This window comes from Mustela erminea, chromosome 14 (genome assembly GCF_009829155.1).
Source record: "Mustela erminea isolate mMusErm1 chromosome 14, mMusErm1.Pri, whole genome shotgun sequence".
In the NCBI taxonomy this organism is placed as follows: Eukaryota; Metazoa; Chordata; class Mammalia; order Carnivora; family Mustelidae; genus Mustela; species Mustela erminea.
The window spans coordinates 28,242,564-28,261,385 of NC_045627.1; the positions used below are offsets into that span (position 1 = coordinate 28,242,564).

General features: G+C 41.2%; 2 protein-coding genes across 14 annotated transcripts in view; one reads left to right on the forward strand and one right to left on the reverse strand.

The window, feature by feature from the left end:
• RHOBTB1 (Rho related BTB domain containing 1) overlaps positions 1 to 18,822 on the reverse strand; it is a 121,207-nt gene that overhangs the window by 49,950 nt on the left and 52,435 nt on the right. For 4 of the 13 annotated variants that reach the window (XM_032312419.1, XM_032312417.1, XM_032312420.1 and 1 more), the window contains one exon: positions 13,324 to 13,374. The exons of 1 other annotated variant lie outside the window; for it this stretch is intronic. The gene's annotated coding sequence lies outside the window, so the exon portion shown is untranslated. Of the gene's footprint in view, positions 1 to 12,796; positions 12,933 to 13,323; positions 13,375 to 15,484; positions 15,576 to 16,165; positions 16,264 to 18,822 lie in introns of those variants that run through there. 8 more of the 13 variants (XM_032312421.1, XM_032312425.1, XM_032312424.1 and 5 more) reach the window with 7 other exon arrangements.
• LOC116572940 (translation initiation factor IF-2-like) lies at positions 14,665 to 16,766 on the forward strand. The gene is made up of 2 exons (XM_032312430.1): positions 14,665 to 15,941; positions 16,197 to 16,766. The coding sequence occupies exons 1-2, from the start codon at positions 15,272 to 15,274 to the stop codon at positions 16,367 to 16,369; spliced, it is 843 nt and encodes a 280-aa protein (XP_032168321.1). The 5' UTR covers positions 14,665 to 15,271; the 3' UTR covers positions 16,370 to 16,766.

Below are 18,822 nucleotides of genomic sequence, written 5' to 3' on the forward strand. Positions count from 1 at the left end.
ACTAATGATGTACTGTATGGTGACTAATACAACATGCTAAAAAAAAAAGAAGAAGAAGGAAAAAAAAGGAGTATGAAAACCGAAACCAAAACCAACTGAAAATATAAAAGTTGCCTTCATTGTTATTTTGATTTTGGTTTCAATGTGGCATACAAAAATTATCTGTAAAAGAGAATCTAGGCAGTTAAAAAAAAAGGCAATTCATAGTAAAAGCATAACAGTAATAATGAATCTTCACAAACCAAAAGGCGTACAATAAAATGAAGAAAAGCTCTAGAAGGAGGAATTAATGAAAATAAGTGACACGTGTGAGATAAAGAATCAGAATCAACATCAGGTTAAGAAAGCAAAAATGAAAAGCAACACATGGAGGGATTGAATATCATAAAAAGTAGTGATAAATGAACAGATATCTCACATTAAAAAAGAAAACTTATTATGATAAGAGAGTGTACTTTCTTTTCAAGTGTTCTTGGCACATTTATAGTTAACTAACCCACCATAAGGACAAAAATCCCCCAAAACATAGATGGTATCAACCAAACCACCTAACAACAAAAAAGTAAATGAAAAAGTTAAAAGGGAAGGTTTTATTGACAGCAACAACCAAAACCTGAACCTGTCAGCAATTTAAAAAATACTTCCTGATACATCCATCTAAAAAAAAATGACTTCATAAACAGAACATGTTTTAAAGTGTTTTAGCGGTGCCTGTGTGCCTCAGTAGGTTAAGCACCTGCCTTGGCTCAGGTCATGATCCCAGCGTCCGGGGATTGAGTCCGGACTCAGTCCGGGGATTCAGTCCCCACTCCCTGCTCAGTGGGGAGTCTGCTTCTTCCTCTGCCTCTCCTTCCTGCTCACTCTCTCTCTAATAAATAAATAAAATCTTAAAAAAAACCCCAAATATATTTATCACATCTTTATAAAGAACAAGAAAAATATGAAAACCACCCAAATCTCTGACAATTAAAGACTTGCTATCTGATCTTGGGCCAAATACTTAATCTCTCTAAACTTCTATTTCCTTATATGTAAACTGGGGATAACTGCTTCGTTGGATGTGTTGTTGTCAAGATTAGATATTGCTTGTAAAGTATTTTAATCACTATGCCTGTCATCAAGAGAACACCCAAAAAGTCTTATCTATTAAGACTGTCATTCTTCAAAATCATGTTTATGTTGAGTTTGCAATCATATGGAGAAATGCTAATGTTACACTATCCGGGGGCAAGTGCAGGAAAGCGATCCAAAAAACAGTCGATGGAAACTGGTAAAATAAGCAAACGTGTAACTTGAACAGAACCGGTCCTCTTCACTCTTTCACGCTAAGTACCATCTTAACACGGTGACATGACTAAAAGAAGCACAAATGTGAGTTTGGGAAAGCTGGGTAACAACATGAGTATTTAAGAAGAGAGGGGTGCGGTTAGCGTGACCTATCCGCGACTTTGCAACAAAACTCCTAGTAAGATTCTTCGGGAACGTGTCCCTGAGGAGTCCTACCTCTCCGCGAAACTGGTCAAGTCTATCTTTCTTCTCTCATTTGTATCTCCATCATTATTCCCCTGTGCTATTTAAATGGATCTTCCTTGGACCCACCCTTTTTTATTTTCAGGGGCAGGGGCAGAATGGGTGGGTATCAATATGTGAATACTTAACATTCAATAATGGTGTCTCCATCATCAAAAGGGAAGCTGTTCTTCCTGCAACAGCAATATATGGAAAGTAAATTGGAAGGGAGTATACTCGACAGGTACCAGTGACTGTTAACAGGTCTGCAACTTGTCACTTTTCTACTTCCCTTTAGTTTCCAAATTTTCTACAATGAAAATCTATTACTTTAAAAAAAAAAATTGAGATAAAGGTCACCTGTCCTCACCTGTTCAACTCACCTGTTGAAGTACATGACTCCAGGGTTTTTGTTTTGCTCACAAAGCTATACAACCATGTCCACTATCTAATTCTAGCACATTCTCATGAACCCAGAAAGAAACCTCGGCCCATTAGCAGCTATTCTGTTCTCCCCTCCCCCTCTGACCACTAATTCACTTCCTGTCTTTATGAATTTGCCTATTCTGGACATTTTAATAAATGAAATCATACAGTATGCAGTCTTTCGTGTCTGTCTTCTTGTATCGAGCACAATGCTTTCAAGTTCACCCATGTTGCAGCATGTATTCGTGCTTCATTACTTTTTATGGATGGATAATATCCCCCAAGTTGTATTCTATAATGGGAGAGATATTTGGCTTTTTAAAATCTAGTGACTACCTAAGTATAACCCTTGATTGTTAATTCTAATAAGAGTACAGATATTAGCCAAAACTAATAAATTATTTTTGATGATGTATACATTGTTCTTCAGAATTATATATTTATAAAGCTTTATGAAGCTGCTAAACTTGTTTTTTTCTGACTCAGGCTCTCAACTGAAAAAAAACCCCATAGGAATCTAAATGGTAATCTAGCTGAATATCTGACAAAGAAATTGAACCCTATAGAGAGACAGCGGTGGACACCCAGGACAGATACATATTTCAAACAAGAGATGAAAAATTCTTGACTGTTAAATTTTGAGTGTTCAGAGGCAATATTATAGTAACTGAAATGAACAATTTTAAGAAATGGTTTGGAAGCATATCTCTTGAAATATTCTGTGACAATCAATTGTAGTTAAGATACTTTAAGTTTGGATCAATATAGTATAATTCAGCTTTTCATTCATTAAAAGGAGAAAGAAGTTCCCAGTTTGTTTGTATCCAGGCGGTGCATGTATTGTGTACCTGCAAGTTACAAATGTATAAATATTGATGCACATTGAGGGCACAAACTTAATGTTATCTTTACTTGGAAAGGCAGACTCTACATATTTTTAGTTACAAGGGGGAATAGCTTGATCAAAACTCACTGCAGCTAGCTCTTATAAAGTTAAGGGTTCAGTGAAAAATCAAATTCTATAAATGAATGACTTACCCAGGGCATAAAATTTGGAGTATCTCAAAGACACAGAGAGTACCACAGGGTGGTGACCGGAAGTGGGGTGCTTGGTGATACTGACTTCTTGAACTACATGCTGGTTACACAGGTATGTTAGTTTTCACAAATTCATCAAACTGTATGGCTGGGATCTGTATACATTTCTCTATGTACGTTATACTTAAATATATATTTTTTAAGTTAAAAAAATTGAAACGACAGAAGACACCACGCATTGGTTTTGGAGGGTCAGTGTGTGAACCTCAGCTAAATGCTGGATCAGGAAGCTTTGTCAAGAATTAATAATTAAAAGACTGGTTAAGTCTTCAGAGAGATGTCAGAGTTCTAAGTGCTCATTTGAAAAAGCTAATATCAATTCTGAAGACTAGATATACTTAATAATCCATCCTAATGAAGAAAAGTCTCTGCAGTGCTCTGTAGTAACATGTCCATTGAAAGCATTCTCTAAAGATGTCACTGGGTCAGCTTCTGGTTCCAGAGAGACCCCTTGCTGGGAAGCCTTCACATAGGATGACAATGAAGCAATTGCATTTAATCATTTAGGAGACTCTAATATGCCAGTAAGGATTAGGTTACGCTCTGATTCAGACAAATGAAGAAAACTGTCTCCCCCACCCGCTCCAAGGATTTCTTAGTAAAACTGGATCATAAATACAAAAGTGTTGGTGGACAAAAAACAGACTCTTTAAAATCTCATATTTTGTTGGCAGTTTCTGGCTGACATCAATGCCTAGATTCCAGCTAATAATTTCAGGACATGTTTCGATACCCTCTAACTCTAGGTAGGAGTTATTACATGAAAGATTGTACATTTTAATTTTTTTATTTTTTAAAGATTTTATTTATTTATTTGACAGACAGAGATCACAAGTAGGCAGAGAGGCAGGCAGAGAGAGGAGGGAAGCAGGCTTCTGGCTGAGCAGAGAGCCCGATGCGGGGCTTGATCCCAGGACCCTGAGATCATGACCTGAGCCGAAGGCAGAGGCTTAACCCATTAAGCCACCCAAGCGCCCCATTTTTAAAAAGCGGAATGTGGCACTGTTTGTGGGAGTGGAAAATAATACCATTATTCTGGAGTGGGGACACCTGGCCCTCAATGTCCATAACTTTAAAATGTCCATAACTTCCATCCAATTATAAGAACTTATTCCTAGATAATTAGGGGAGACAAAAAGATTCCATTAAAGGAATGTTATACACCACTATCTGTGGAAACAAAATATTGGAAACAAGTTTAAAAATCCAGCCAGATGGGGTGCTGGTGGGGGTTGGTTAAAAAAATTGACATCAATAAATGTCCACATAAAAGGGGAGTATATAGCCAACCAAAATGTGTGATAGGAGTATATTTTTTGTTATATGTGTTCATGATAAACATTTAAATGAAAAAAAGATGACAGAAGAATTTACAGAATAACACCAGTCCTTAAAATTTATGTACCTACATATACACAACAACATTCAGGTTAGAGAAACATTCAATATTAATGCCAACTGGGATTGTAAATGGATTTAATTTTTTTCTTTTTTCTTATCTATATATTCCATCTTTTCTATCTTAACAAAGAAATTTTATAACAAAAAAATTTACAGAAAATGGGTGGGGATGGGGAGGTAGGAAAACTAGGAACTAGAATATTTATGTGTGGGAGCATACACTCTTCATAATGTAGAATTCATGTGCACTCTTTGCCTCCTCTCTGCATACCTTGGGAGGTTTAATGTGAAATGCCTTTCAGTGCCTGCTGAAACTAGGAACCTTTCTTTTAATACGGAGCAGCCATCCGACTCATCAACAATATCATCCTGGAGCTCCCGGTCATTCAGCTCCCTTGACTTAAATCAAAGGAACTAACATCTCAATAGACTCGAACACACACACACACACACACACAAACACACACACACACACACACACACTACACAGCTACTCAGCATAGAATAATGTAGCAAGAATACACCTGCTGAACACCAGGTATTGGAAGAAGCCAAAGGGAAAAACCTCCTTCTCTAATCTTTCCAGATCAAGTCATCAGACTTTGAGAGATTTCAGTTCTCTTTCACATGAGAGTGGCTGGTCTACTTCAAATAAATGGGTTTTTAAAAATATTAGAATCTGAAATATTCTCAGGGTTCACTGTTGATTTTTGTTTGATATACACAAAGGGAAACAATTCCCCTTCTTTGAAGCCTCTTTCCAGGAGCCTTAATGATCAGCTGCCAAATTTAGCCTTGGCTGCATCTCCACTGTATCTATTATTCCTCCATGCTGTTGATGTGAGGCCAAATCTCATCCCTTTTTAGAGTGCACAAGAGCCGGTGTCTTGATGAAAGGGGGAGTTGGTGAACGTAAATTGAAAAGAGCCCGGAGAACATACTGTAATGAATGGAAACACACAGCTTCATGGCTTAGGGTACTAAAATTACATTCACACAAAAGAATCAATAGCCTTGGCCATATTATATGAGAAATAAGGGAGGAGGGGGAGTTGTAGAGAAGGCAGTCAAGAGATCAGCTGCTTATTAGAATCACTGGGGGAATCTGTTTAGTTTTACTTTAAGCACTGCTGCCTGCACAAGAATATTCTCTTTTTCTAAGGTTTATGCATTATTTTTTAGTAATCTCTACATCCAGTGTGGGGTTCCAACCCATGACCCTGAGATCAAGAGTAACACGCTCTTCTGACTGAGCTAGCTGGGCGCCTCAAGAATATTCTTAACAGCACTCTTCATAATAGCAAACAGCTGGAAACAACCCACCAGCAGTAGAATGGATAAATAAATAATAAATTGAGCTCCAGTCATAATGGGATACTACACAGCACTACGGTAAAATGGGTGAACTCCTGCTACATGCATTATGAATAAGTCTGCCAAACATAATATTGAGGGGAAGAAGCCAGACACTAAAGAGATTTTGTTTACGTAAATGTTCAAAAGCAGGCACCGTGAGTCCATGGTGTTAGAAGCCAAGATAGTGAATACCTTGCCTGGCTAGGGATTTATTTTTTATTTTTTTAATTTATTTTAAAATTTTATTTATTTATTTGAGAGAGAGACAGTGAGAGAGAGCATGGAAGGGGAGAAGGCCAGAGGGAGAAGCAGACTCCCCGTGGAGCTGGGAGCCCAATGCGGGACTCGATCCTGGACTCTGGGATCATGACCTGCGCCAAAGCCAGTTGCTTAAACAACTGAGCCACCCAGGCGCCCTGGCTAGGGATTTAAAAAGAGCGGCTGGGTGCTGGTCATTTTCTGTTTCTGTACGTTGGTGCTGATTACCTGTGTATGTTCAGTTGGTGAAATTTCATTTAAGTTATAGACTTCTGATTTTTGTATTTTTCTTTAAATAAGATACATGTCTGTAAAAATGTTTTAAATTCAGATTCTTAGGCCCTAACAAAGATCTACTGACTGTAGGTTATGGTTTTCCTGGGGGTATTCCAGTGGAAAGCAAAGGCTGAGAATTACTCGACGGGAGGATCTACATCCAACGGTGGGCTGGAGGCAGCCCCCACGAGCTCATAGAACTAGCTGTTAAATTTGTAGGATTTTTGCAAGCCTGTTAAAGCATAATGGACAGAGCTGTCACGTCACTGTGTTGTACACCTCAAATTAATGTAACACTGGGTGTCACTGTATGTCAATAAATAAATAAACACATAAATAAAATAGGTGCAATATTAAAAATTACATTCCAGGGCGCCTGGGTGGCTCAGTGGGTTAAGCCGCTGCCTTCGGCTCAGGTCATGATCTCAGGGTCCTGGGATCGAGTCCCGCATCGGGCTCTCTGCTCAGCAGGGAGCCTGCTTCCTCCTCTCTCTGCCTGCCTCTCTGCCTACTTGTGATCAAATAAATAAATAAAATCTTAAAAAAAAAATTATATTCCACAGTTTTGATTAAGGAAATTATACTAAAAACAAAGGTCCTAAATGCTCAAAACTCACCATTTTCTAGTTATCTTACTACATTTTACTGTTACCTACATTTTGAGGTTATTTATGCTAATTTTAACTGTATGGTGGAAATGTTGGATAGCAGTGGGCTACTGGGCCATCTCTCCCCAACTCCACACTCAGTCACAACAGTGGCTTGAAAATGGCCTTGGTGGGAGTCTTTACACCACAGAAATTGGCAACCACTAGAATTTAGGGCTTGCTTTGTTGTTCTGTTGCCTGTCTTAAGAAAATGATTAAAAAAATATTAACAACGCAAATTAAACGTAAAAGTGTATTACATGTGGAGCTGTTATATTGTCAATAGTACATTTAAGGAAATATCTTTACACAATTTAAAAGCTATTATCCAGTTCAGCAGAGAAGTTATTCATATCTTTGATAAATGAGTACAGTTCTGACATGTCTTTGTTGTTGCACTTCTAGCTTGCTTATTAACATAATGGAAAATATCAGCCAACATTTATATGGGAATTACACTCCTTCATCAATTGTACCACAGGTAGGTTATGGATAAAAGGGTTCAGCAAAAACCAACCAGCCTTCTGTAAAACCCAACTGGCTTTATGGAATTTACAATAAGGAGTATTGTCTATTTTTTTATTATTTGCAAAGTGTATGCTACATACATTCTTTATGTCAGTAAAATTTATACTCGACTTATGTATGCACATAAATGCCTTCTTTTTTTCCGGGAGAGCTGGTTGATTTACTAGCACACTGCCGTGTATGTACCTCCCTTCCATGTTTAAGATTCCACAACTGCCTATTATGATTTAAGAAACAAGCAAACAGAATAAGGTGGGAGTCTTACAGCCTAGAAGGCGTGAGTTTCAGCCTAAGCTACAGTAACACCTAGACTTTAGACCTTTCCTGCTCAAAACGGTGTCTTTAGGCCAGATGTTTTGGCATCGCTGGGGAACCTCACAGAAACCCATTATCTCAGGTCCCATTCCCAAACTCCGGAATCAGAATCCGCTCCATATCAAGATGCCCAGGTGATCGGAATGCACAATAAGTCAGAGAAGTACTGCTTTACAAACAAACTCCTCGGGGGCACCCAGGTGGCTCAGTGGGTTAAGCCTCTGCCTTTGGCTCAGGTCATGATGTCGGGGTCCTGGGTCCGAGCCCCGTGTCAGGCTCTCTGCTCAGCGGGGAGCCTGCTTCCTCCTCTCTCTCTCTGCCTGCCTCTTTGCCTACTTGTGATCTCTCTCTCTGTCAAATAAACAAATAAAATCTTAAAAAAAACCCAACAACACACACACAACAAACTCTTTGGTGTGAAGTGAAATTTATACAACCAATTTGAGATTAGTCACCAGGTTAGGGGCAATCTAGCAGTTGGTAATCTTGGCGCAGCTAGCCATGGTTCAGCCACTTCTAAACCCCAAGAAAAGACACACATCTTGCAATTTACCTTTGGCAAACACTGAAAGGGAGACTGTGCCGCTAGGAAAATAAAGGTGATCCTGGGCCCCTCGGATTATTAATTTAAAAAGAGGGAGAAAGTCCAATAAGAAAAAAAACTATCAGAGCAGATTTCCTCCATGTACGTGACGAATAGGACGTGCTGCCAAAGACTTGGTTCCAAAAACCCGAAGCAGGGCAGCTAGTGCCACATGACCCAGCGTGGCAGCTGGGGAGAGGAATGTGATGAAACACTTCCCAGAGATGTAATTTCGGCCAGGGTAGTTATCAGGCACTGAGGGTGAAAGGGGAAATTGTAGTGCTTATGTTTTTCCTATCGATAGATTAGTCAGCAACACAGGACGAAAAGAAAAGACAGGGCCAGAACACAGACAGGCCTTCACGCTCAAGTTAATTGAAATTATGGTAGGCAAGTCTCACGTATTTTGAAATTGAAAGCAAAAATGTTCTACAGGCAATAATATTCTCTGGAAGTATTTCTTAGTTACTTGGCTGAAAATATAGTAGTTGCTCTGGGATGTGAGGGTCTAAGTGGAAAACACGTTCAATGCTTCAACAGTGACTGGAAGGAAATGGGAGCCACAAATCTCCCAAGAAGAGCTTGGTATTACTTTGCAGCAGATACTGAAGCAATAAAAATCATTCAAGAACGCCGTGGTAACCCTACAGTGCAAGGAAGTCCAATGCAGTTGTGAATGGGCCACTGGGACCCCAAGAGACCACTGGGCGCATTTTTACCCAAGAAAGGAGTTTACTATACCAACCCCTTGCAACGTCAGAATTCAAACAACTCAAGTTCATTTAGGGGAGAAATAATAACATTTTCCCTTGCAATACTCTAGGAAAGCGAAGAAGAGAGCTATTCCCTACTGAGCACCAACTATGTGCTTCCTGTGTGTGATTTCATAGCATCTCTAGAATTCTCTAAGAGATGTGATACTGTCCCCACTTTATAGATGAGAGAAATGAGGTCCAAAGACGTGATACTGTCCCCACTTTATAGATGAAAGAAATGAGGTCCAAAGACGTATTTCCCTGTAGCATAGTTAGTAAAAAGCCAGAAGTCCATAGACAAAATTGAAAAGCTCCATACTTGATTAAAACAGAGGGTTCCACAAAGACAAGGTGGACGAGATGGGAGTGGGGCTGCTGTGCTTTGAGTCAGTGGGAAGCTAGCCCTTGTCAGTGCAGAAAAGTGAGGTTTCTCTTAGGGGCCACTGTATCTTTCTTTACACTGCTAGAGTCCTCTTATCGCCCATTTCTGGGTGTGCCATAGGTTCCTGATGGATTTTTTCCTTGATAGCTGCAATTCTGGCTACATGGAAGGGTTTGGAAGACTTGGCACTTTTCAGGCCGTGTTATGTACTAGAACTGAGTGCTGGGCTAGGACTTGGGAACCCAGGTTCACTTCCAGCTGCATCCATTCCTAACCAGGAGAGTGGGTAAGCTAGAGCTCCTCTCTGGGTGGCAGGTGTTTTCACTTACATGAGATTATCTTAAGTGTCTCTAAGGACTTTTCTGGATGCATGATTCCACCTCCCATGACTCAACTGCTTAAGATTTGACTTAGTCAAAATACATTAGAAATGACCTAGAGAGTTAACAAATTTGTCCAGACAAGTCTATGTGGTTCGAGTCAGATCAAAAGCAAAACAAAACAAAACAACCCCTTAAGAATAATTATTTAACTCCTGTGTCTACTATCTGCAAAAATAACCTGGAATGAAATGGTTTAAAGTATTTCTCTCCCCTGCCCTCCAGGAGTTGATTTAAAGCAAACACTTGTTCAAGTTCTTAGGCAGACCTGGGTGCAAATCTAAGCTCTACCTTCTGTTAGCTCTTTAAATTTAACATATCTGAGTTCCATTTTTTTTTTTTTTTTGCTTCTGTAAAATTGGAATTGATAATTTTAGTTGAAATGCAGTAAAATGTCTGGCATCTAGTAGGAGCATAATAATCACTGGTTATTGTTAGTCCAGTGCCCATTAGGGGTTTGGACTATGGTTGATTAACAATTCAAAGAAACTTTCTTCACAGAGGAATCGAGTCTGAGATGGTAACCTCACTAGCATGGGGAACTTGGCATTAACTTGTGTCTATGCAATAAATAAACACAGGTGCAGAGTGGAGAAATGAAATTGCTTCTTGTGTATGTACTGGCATCTCCTTCTTTCTTTGTAAAAGTTCCGAATTCACCCCTTAGTGGATGGAACCTTACTAGAGACATATTAATGTACTTGACGGGTACAGCTAGAGGGAGTATTTGGAGACAGAAGTGTCCAGGGACAGCTAGAGGGAGTATTTGGAGACAGAAGTGTCCAGGGACATCTGGAAGCAGTGGCTGTCATACCCACCATTCATGTCAGTTTCTTTACTTGCCTATTTCCCAATTTCTGCCCTACATGCACAAGGAACACAGGATTTCAGGAAGAGGAGGTGGCAACTTTGTTTATAAATGAAAAAAATAATTTGGAGGCTGATATATAACTAACCAGCCCATACACATCCCATCCATTTGAGTAACTGCCTCTTGACCTTCCCAGCAAAGTTCCCTCCCTCTCCCTCTCCCACCTCCTGCCCCTTCCTACACAACATAAGCCACTTTTTGTGACTTAAGTTTCCTTCCTTCTCCAAGTTTTGTTTTGGTGTTGTGCGGTTGGTTGGTCGGAAGCCTGAGTGGAGAAAAGATGAACATAAAAACCAAATTCATATCTTTGAACCCTATTACATGAAGCAAGAGTGAGGCCTTCAAACAATGAGACTGAACTGCCCGTTTTCTAAGAGAATACCAATAGGAAAGATTTTTAAAAATTCCTCTGTTTTTTACAGGCAAATTTCCTGGGTGAAGAACAATAAGATTTCAAGAGTTTCCACCCATGTTTCAAGATAGGTCAAACGTATGAACCAAAGCCTTCTGAAGTTCAATAAAGCAAACGAATGATTGCTATTTAAATTATTATTAGGAACAACATGCTAATTATAAGGTCTTGCTAACATATAATTTTACTTTTTATTTATTTATTTTTAGATTTTTAAAAAAGTACATTCTGTGCCAAACACGAAGCTCGAACTCAGGTCCCCAAGGTTAAGAGTCACATGCTCTACAGATTGGCCCAGCCAGGTGCCCCTAATTTTACTTTTTAAATAACTACAGGTTTATAGTCGCTATACTGGTATTTTTATGACATAGCACTGCCACAGTTAACTAAGTATCAGTTGATGGTGAGGTCTTAACCTGCAATGTGATCTTCTCAGTGTTCCTATGATCTATTTGGTAATGATACACTGTAGAACCACTTGTACAGAACAAGTTGTTATAGGACAGTTTATAACAACCCCTTAAATGCTTAAAAGTATCTCTTAGCTAATTAGGCTTTTAGGGTTATTAGCTTGAGTTGGGGATATCAGTATATTTTAAAAAAAGATAACACATTAAGGTTTTCTTTACTAATTTTCATTTTTTTATTACTCCTTCATATAATACTCCCTGAGAAGGATTGACAACTGTTAGAAATTAGTCTACAAAAAGTAGACAAGATGGGAAGAGAAGGCTGTCAATCCTGGTAAAAACTGAAAATGTCCTGCTTAATCTTTACTGGCCATTTTCAGGACTTTGGTTGGGATTTATCTATTATGCATCCAAATTTATCTACATGGCACATTTTAGACAAATTAAGGTTCCAAAAAGAATTGAGTGCTTTAAAGTATCATGCTAAATAGTAATGTTTTCTCAAAGATGCTGTGAAGATTCAAACAGCTCACAATTTTGTTACAAAGTTTTTGAAGCAATAACACCTTTGAGTTTGAGATACTGTAATTTAGCAGTTCTAGATGACTGCATAATCTCTCCCTGTTGGGTTGAAATTCTACCTTCTGTCTTTTCCTAGACTCTCACTCATTTATCATCTATCCAGACAAAATGTGTGCTTAAAATTTTTTCCATGCAAACCTGGAATTACAAAGTAATCTCATAGAGTGGAAAACGCTGAACTTCTCGTAAATGTACCACTGACCTCCCAATTCAGCCTTTTGGCATGTATGATCTGAGTTATCCTTTAATTTTTTATACATGAATATTTACTATCTTGCCTTTTAAATGTGTTTGTAAGATCCTTAAGAGCAGACATCCCCTGATAAAAACTTTCTGAAATCTTAGTACTATGCCAGAAAGTACACAAGGATACTTATTATTATGCCATTTTACTTAAGAGAAGGTATTTATTTTTTTGCAACAGTTGGGCCATTTCATGGTATTATATTAGTTGTAATTACCAAGTTATCTTAGACAACTCACTTAACCTTTCTTGGCTCCAATTTCCCTACTAGAGAAGAAAGTCTAGGTTTTAGTGTAAGGCAGATTTAAAAAAAATACTATTTCTTCCATTTCCTAGAAGTAGGAATTGAATAAATTATTTAATCTCTCTGAACTTCCAATTCTTCACCTGTCTTTTGCAGCTCAAGAGAGTAGTTTCTCCTCGAAGGGTATTTGTTTTAGATGCAGAATGAGAACATAAATGTAAAGGATACAACACACTATCCAAACTTCGGTTCATGCTAAAAAAAAAAAAATGAGCTATTATTATGCCAAGTTTCTTCTAGCTCTAGAGTGCTAAGATTAGGATAGAAGTAAAACCTTAATTATCAAACACCCAGATCCCCAGCATCCTCAGTGATTCTCACATCCGTTTGATCCCCACCACTCCAAAAAAGTCATAAAGTACAAACCGATTCTAAGGCCCATTTTAGTAACATTTTACTCAAGGAGTAAAGAGGATAACTTTGTTAATCACTGAACCTGTGATGTTCATAACGAAGTCCATGAAAAAATCGTAAAGACAAATCATTTTGAGACAAATGACTGAGAAACCTGTTCTGAAATCCATGCTCAGAATTAGACACAAAATGTTATCCATCTACGGTCATGGGTTCGCACCGAGACACTGACCTGGCTTTCTGGAAGTGAAGATCGGAACACCCTGCTCACAGCTGGACTTACCTACATAAAAGAGAGAAAGACTTGTAAGTCCTACTGCTGGCCAGGAGCGCATGGGGAGCCGCTACAATTTTCAACACACGGTTTTCCCCCCTCCGTCCCCAAAGGGCAGAATCTGCTTTACTTGTGCTAAGTGCCAGTGTCGAAGTGGCATTTCTTTGGGTCAAACACATCCTGAAATAGCTAGGTTAACATTTTGTAGCATTTGTGAAAATATATTTCTGAACATTTGGGGATGATATAAAAAAAGCACTTGGCCCAAACCCACAGATGAGAACAAGGAAAACCTTCCAGGCATTTTACCATAGAGAAGTCATAGAAATGGACATACTATTCCTCCAAAATAACATTTTGGGGCAATATCATCATAAGTAAGAGATGGAAGGATTCTACTTTTCCCTATTCAGTATTTGTGTAGTTTATAAGTTGTGATATTGGGCCAATGGCATTAAGTTACCTGTGTTCCTATTTTCACTTCTGTGATCACACACAGCCCCAAGTACTTAAATTTACACTACCTTTAAAATTTGGGAAAATAACCAATGGGTAAGTTTAGAAGAATGCTGACCATGATTTTATTGCTTCCCAATGTTATTCAAAGTCTTCCACACTGAGAGGAACTGGTTAAATCCCTTTCCCACTAGTATGTCTAAATATGATCCAGGAGTCTCAGAGGCAACCTAATATAATAATTTACTGCCTACTCCACCTGCAGAGCAGTAGGCAGACATTATTTATACTGAAAAGAACTTGTGTTTATTTTCTAGCAACCAGAGACTCTTAGGCATCTACAGAGTTATTGGAAAAGAAATGTAATTCCAAATTTCTAAAGAGTGTTTGTAAACAAACTTACGAATGTATGTTTAGAAAAGCCTAGAGCTTGCTGGAGGTCACAAGAACAGAGCCTATTGGCTATTTATATCTGCTGATAGTGAGAGGACTTTATACAAAGATGAGAGCTACCAATAACAATATTTTCTTCAGTTTAGAGAGGATACACAGTACAGAGTAGAATATGCAGCACAGCCCTGGTTGAGGAGGGGAGAGCCCAAAACTGGAGAAATCTCAAGTTGAGCCTCTGGCTGGGGTCCAATAGAACTGTTGGGGGGAGTTCAAAGTCAAGGCGACTCTTCAGGTCTTAACTTCCTAGAGTTTCCTTGGTCTGGGTGCCTTTGTATATATATCAACCTTCATGCATTCCCCCTCCAACCCCCCAGCAAATGTGTACAGTCAGCTCGAAAGGCACAGCTTGTGTGCTGACGTGCAAAGCCAAGTCAAAACCCTGTGCTTGGCGCTCCCTTCTAACTTTCTGGCTTGTCCAAGTCTAAATATTGACATTGCTCCTCAGTTGAGATGTTTGATACTGCTGAGGATAGAAAAGGCGCAGCTAAAAGTAGGATCTAATGATATATTTTTACATAGTTGTGCCTCTCTTCCACTTCCTTTTTTTTTTTTTTCTTTTTTGAGAGGGGGTTGGAGTCCCTTGTCTGCAGTATCTCCCCTCTCCACCCCACTCCCTATTGTTCTTCCCGAAAGCCCAGCACACAGAGACAAGGTAAGGTGTTTTGCAAGCCCCTCATGGCAGCTCCCACTGTTGTCACAGCAACTCGCAACAGACTCCATAGACACGGGGTTGGGGGTGGGGAGCGCCAAACTGTGGGCTGACCGACCAGTCAACTCTCAAGGGGGTGCAAGCTCTAAAGGGACGAGGGATCCACCTTTTCGAATCCTCCGGCTCCCCACCACTGTTCTTCGAAGGAAAAGAGCCCTCTTGCCGACGCGGCACCACCCCCTCCCTGGCGCAGCCAGCCCGCTAAGGGTGCCTGTTGTACATTTTCTCAGCTCCAAGAAGGGGTGCGGCTGTGCGGGCGCTCCTAGAAATCTCTTCTGCTTGTCTCTGATGCGAGGGTTCCCGGCCTCGCCGAGAGGCGAGGGCGGCTCCCACAGCAGCTCGGTCCCACAACTCTCTGTCGGGACGCTGCTGGCCGCGTGGCGCGGCCCGGCGCCCCCCCCCCCCCACGCCACCCGCTGGGGGCCCGGGCGGTGGGGGCTCCGCGGCGGCTGCTCGAAGAGTAAGTTTCATACCACAGCGCACTCACGACACAGAACCTACCCTGAAGCCGAGCGAGACGCGAGCTCTCTCCGCCTTCAAGGGTTGGGGGGAGCGGGGGGGTCCCCGCCACTCAGCAGCAGCCACGACTGCGCGCGGTCGCGGGTGTGCGGGACCCCTGCGCGCCGCGTGCCGCCCGCCGCCCAACTTTGCACAAAGGCAGCATGGCACTGCCTCGCCTGTCGGGCTCGCCCAGCGCCGCGGCCGCTCTTCCCCGTCCGGGGGAGAGGGGCTCGCCCTTTCCCACCCCAGCCCTCCCCTTCTCCTCTTGCCCCCACCCCGCTCCCAGGCGGGCCAGCCGGGCGGAACCGAGCGCCCGGCCCCGAGCTCCGCCGCCGTGGCGGCTGCCGCTCGCACTGTGACGTTAGCAGCCTTCGCGGCTATTTATATCCACACGATTGGATTTCATTCATGAAACCGGGGCCTGGTGTGTCTGTGCGCTGGGGCGCCGGTGGCAAAGGTGCCTCAGCTTTACGCAGACCCGGGGGGCCCGGGACTGGGAGGCAGACTGCCCGGGACGAACATGCGCGGAGCACGGGAGACCCTGACCCTTCTCCCAGGCGGCCGGGAGGGTCGGGTCAGGGCGATCGGGGGCCCCCGTCCCTATCCCCGGCGTCCCACCCACACCCGTACAACTGCTGGCCCTTTGTCCCAGGCTCTGGAAAAGTAAGTTGGGCCACTAACCGGCTGGGCAGCATGGCTTTCTTCTCCCTAGGAGCTGACCGGCCGCGGACTCCGAGGGAGGACATTGGCTTTTGTTTCAAAAAACGAGCCCAGCTGCTGACTAAGGACTGCGTTAGCCCAGCCTCCTCCTCTCCTGGGAAGCTGCACGTGCTGGCGGGCTCCCCCCTCTGGGTTACCTTCCTCGGGGACTTGGGGTCCCCGTAGGGGGCGTAAGCACGACGTGACTGTCCCCCCACCTGAAGAAGAAGGGGATTTACAACCTCCTGCAAATGGCTGAGTGAGGAAGTGAAATTGGCTTTGGGTGTTCATGGGTTGTCAGCATTCTTGAAAGCCCAGGACAGTCCATCCCTCCTGGTGAACTTTTCTCCTCGCTCTTCAAGGCTGACTGACCTCTACGGACAGGGCCAGGGGTAGTGTGTATGCATCCACAGAGCAAATACTTACTGTGTGCCCACAGTATGTTAGATACCCTGTCCAGCTCTAAGAAAGTCACAATGCACACAACCAGCCTTGTCCTAGGCCCTCAAGGAGCTTTCAGTTAGTCTGCTAAAATTACTGTGCCTTAAACCTCCTCACTCCCCGCCTATTAAAAAAAAAAAAAAAAAAAGGTAACTGGGGATAAAGGTCTTTTGCTACCTTAAGGAATTCATTCATTTAATAAACCTGTTTGGAGGCGCTGTGTACCACGAGAAACAAAGAGGGCAGCAGTGTGTCCTCAGTCCCCAAGGAGTTCTCAGGTACTGTGTTCCCGAGATGTTGAAAGCCTTGGAAAAAGGGAGCCTTTTAAGGGTAGTCAGCTTTATTTAAGCCATCCCCAGTGAACTGTCTTTGGAAATGGAGTTATTGGTCCAAAATCTTTGATGCCCAGAAGACAAGGTAGTGAGAAGTCAGGTATGGGGGTCTGCTCCAAGAATTTCAAGACAGAGACATAAAAGGGTGCAATCATTTCCTGGGCACAAAACAAACTTCCTTAGTCTATTTAAAAGTGACCCCATTTTGAAAGGCTTAATCAATACAGATTCTTTTCAGGAACACATTTCTTGGGAAAAGTTAATTAACCTGTTATTCCTAGCAATCAGTCCTTTTTATTGCAAGCTATTTCTCTTCAAACTGCCCTGGGGGCTAAGAAATAGGGTAGAAACTCAAAAGAAGCAGAATGAATATGTATTGCAGTGCGCATATATGGCAGGCAGTGGTCTAGGAGGTTTAAAACAATTTTCTCAATTAATAAAACAACGGATGAGGTAGATGCTATTATCATCCTAACAATTTTATACATGAGAAACTGAGGCATGTAGAAGTAAGGCTTTTTTGTTGTTAAGATTTTGACAGCTGCATTTGTACCTGTGTTAGCCTATGCCAAAGCCTTCTTTTATCACTAAACTGCTTTTGACATCCTGCCTCTTTTCACTTTCTTTCATTTTCTCAGTTATGAATTAAGAGTTAAGTGCCATGCTTAAGCAGCAGGCAGGTGCTAGGACCAGAAAGATACCTATGCAAATACCCACAGTTAGCAGGCTACCATTTGCCATCCATTCCCAGGAGGCAGTGAGGCTTGGCTCTTCTAGAAGGGGCTTCTCTAATATGGCCCAAAGAACAAACAGTCACTATAGGACTACCCAGTTTGATGCCTCTGAGGGAAATTGATAGGAAGAACTTCCAGGAAAATAAATCGGTGTAAATGGTAATTCAGATAAGGCAGAGGAAAAGTCACAGTTCTAGGAAGTCCTTCCAAACAAAAAATGTGATCTGAGGATGAGATTGCTTCAGTGGTGCTTTGTAGCCCCCAAAGTTTACACATAAAACCCCCGATTCTGGAAAAGTGGGAGAAAATGAGCAAAAAGCACAGACTATATTATACCAACAGGAAAGGAGAGAAAAGGAACAATACAAAGAGTCCTGGGAGTCACTGCCATGAATGTATCGGTCTTCTTGCTATTACCATAAAATAATCTACATTTGCATACTAAAATTGTTGCATGCTAATAAAAATCAATACTATTAGATTTTAATAAATATTCAAAATTGGTATTTAAGCTTAATTAAACCAATACTGTGTATTTAAACACTTTTGGGACTGCACTGCAGAAAAGCAGTGTAGACATTTTTGACTGGCTTTTATGGTAAATATTTACAAAGTCATAGAATTAAAAAAAAATTCCCACAAGACACAGAACTGTTGCATTATCACAAATGAACTTCCACATGGTATCCTCTTTGTATGTGCATCCCCCCAACATTAATCTGTTCTCCACCTCCAGACTTTTGCCATTTTGAGACTGTTAATTAGTGGGGAACATAATAGTTATTGTTGTTTTTTAACTAAGCATAATGGCCTTTAAGTTCACCCAGGGAGTTGCTTGTATCACTAGCTTGTTCCTTTTTATCACTGAGCAAATTTCTATTATATGGATGTACCAGAGTTTTTCATCTGTTTGCCTCTTGAAGGATGTTTCCAGTATTTTGCCATTACCAATACCATTTCTGTAAAGGTTCGTACATAGTATGTATGAACATAAGTTTTTATGTCTTTGGGATGAATGCCAAAGAATACAATTGTTGGGTCACATGCTAAGAAACCATCAAGCTATGTTCCAGAGTACCATAAACATTCCCACTACTAATGTACAAGACTAATGTACAAGAGGTCTAGTTTC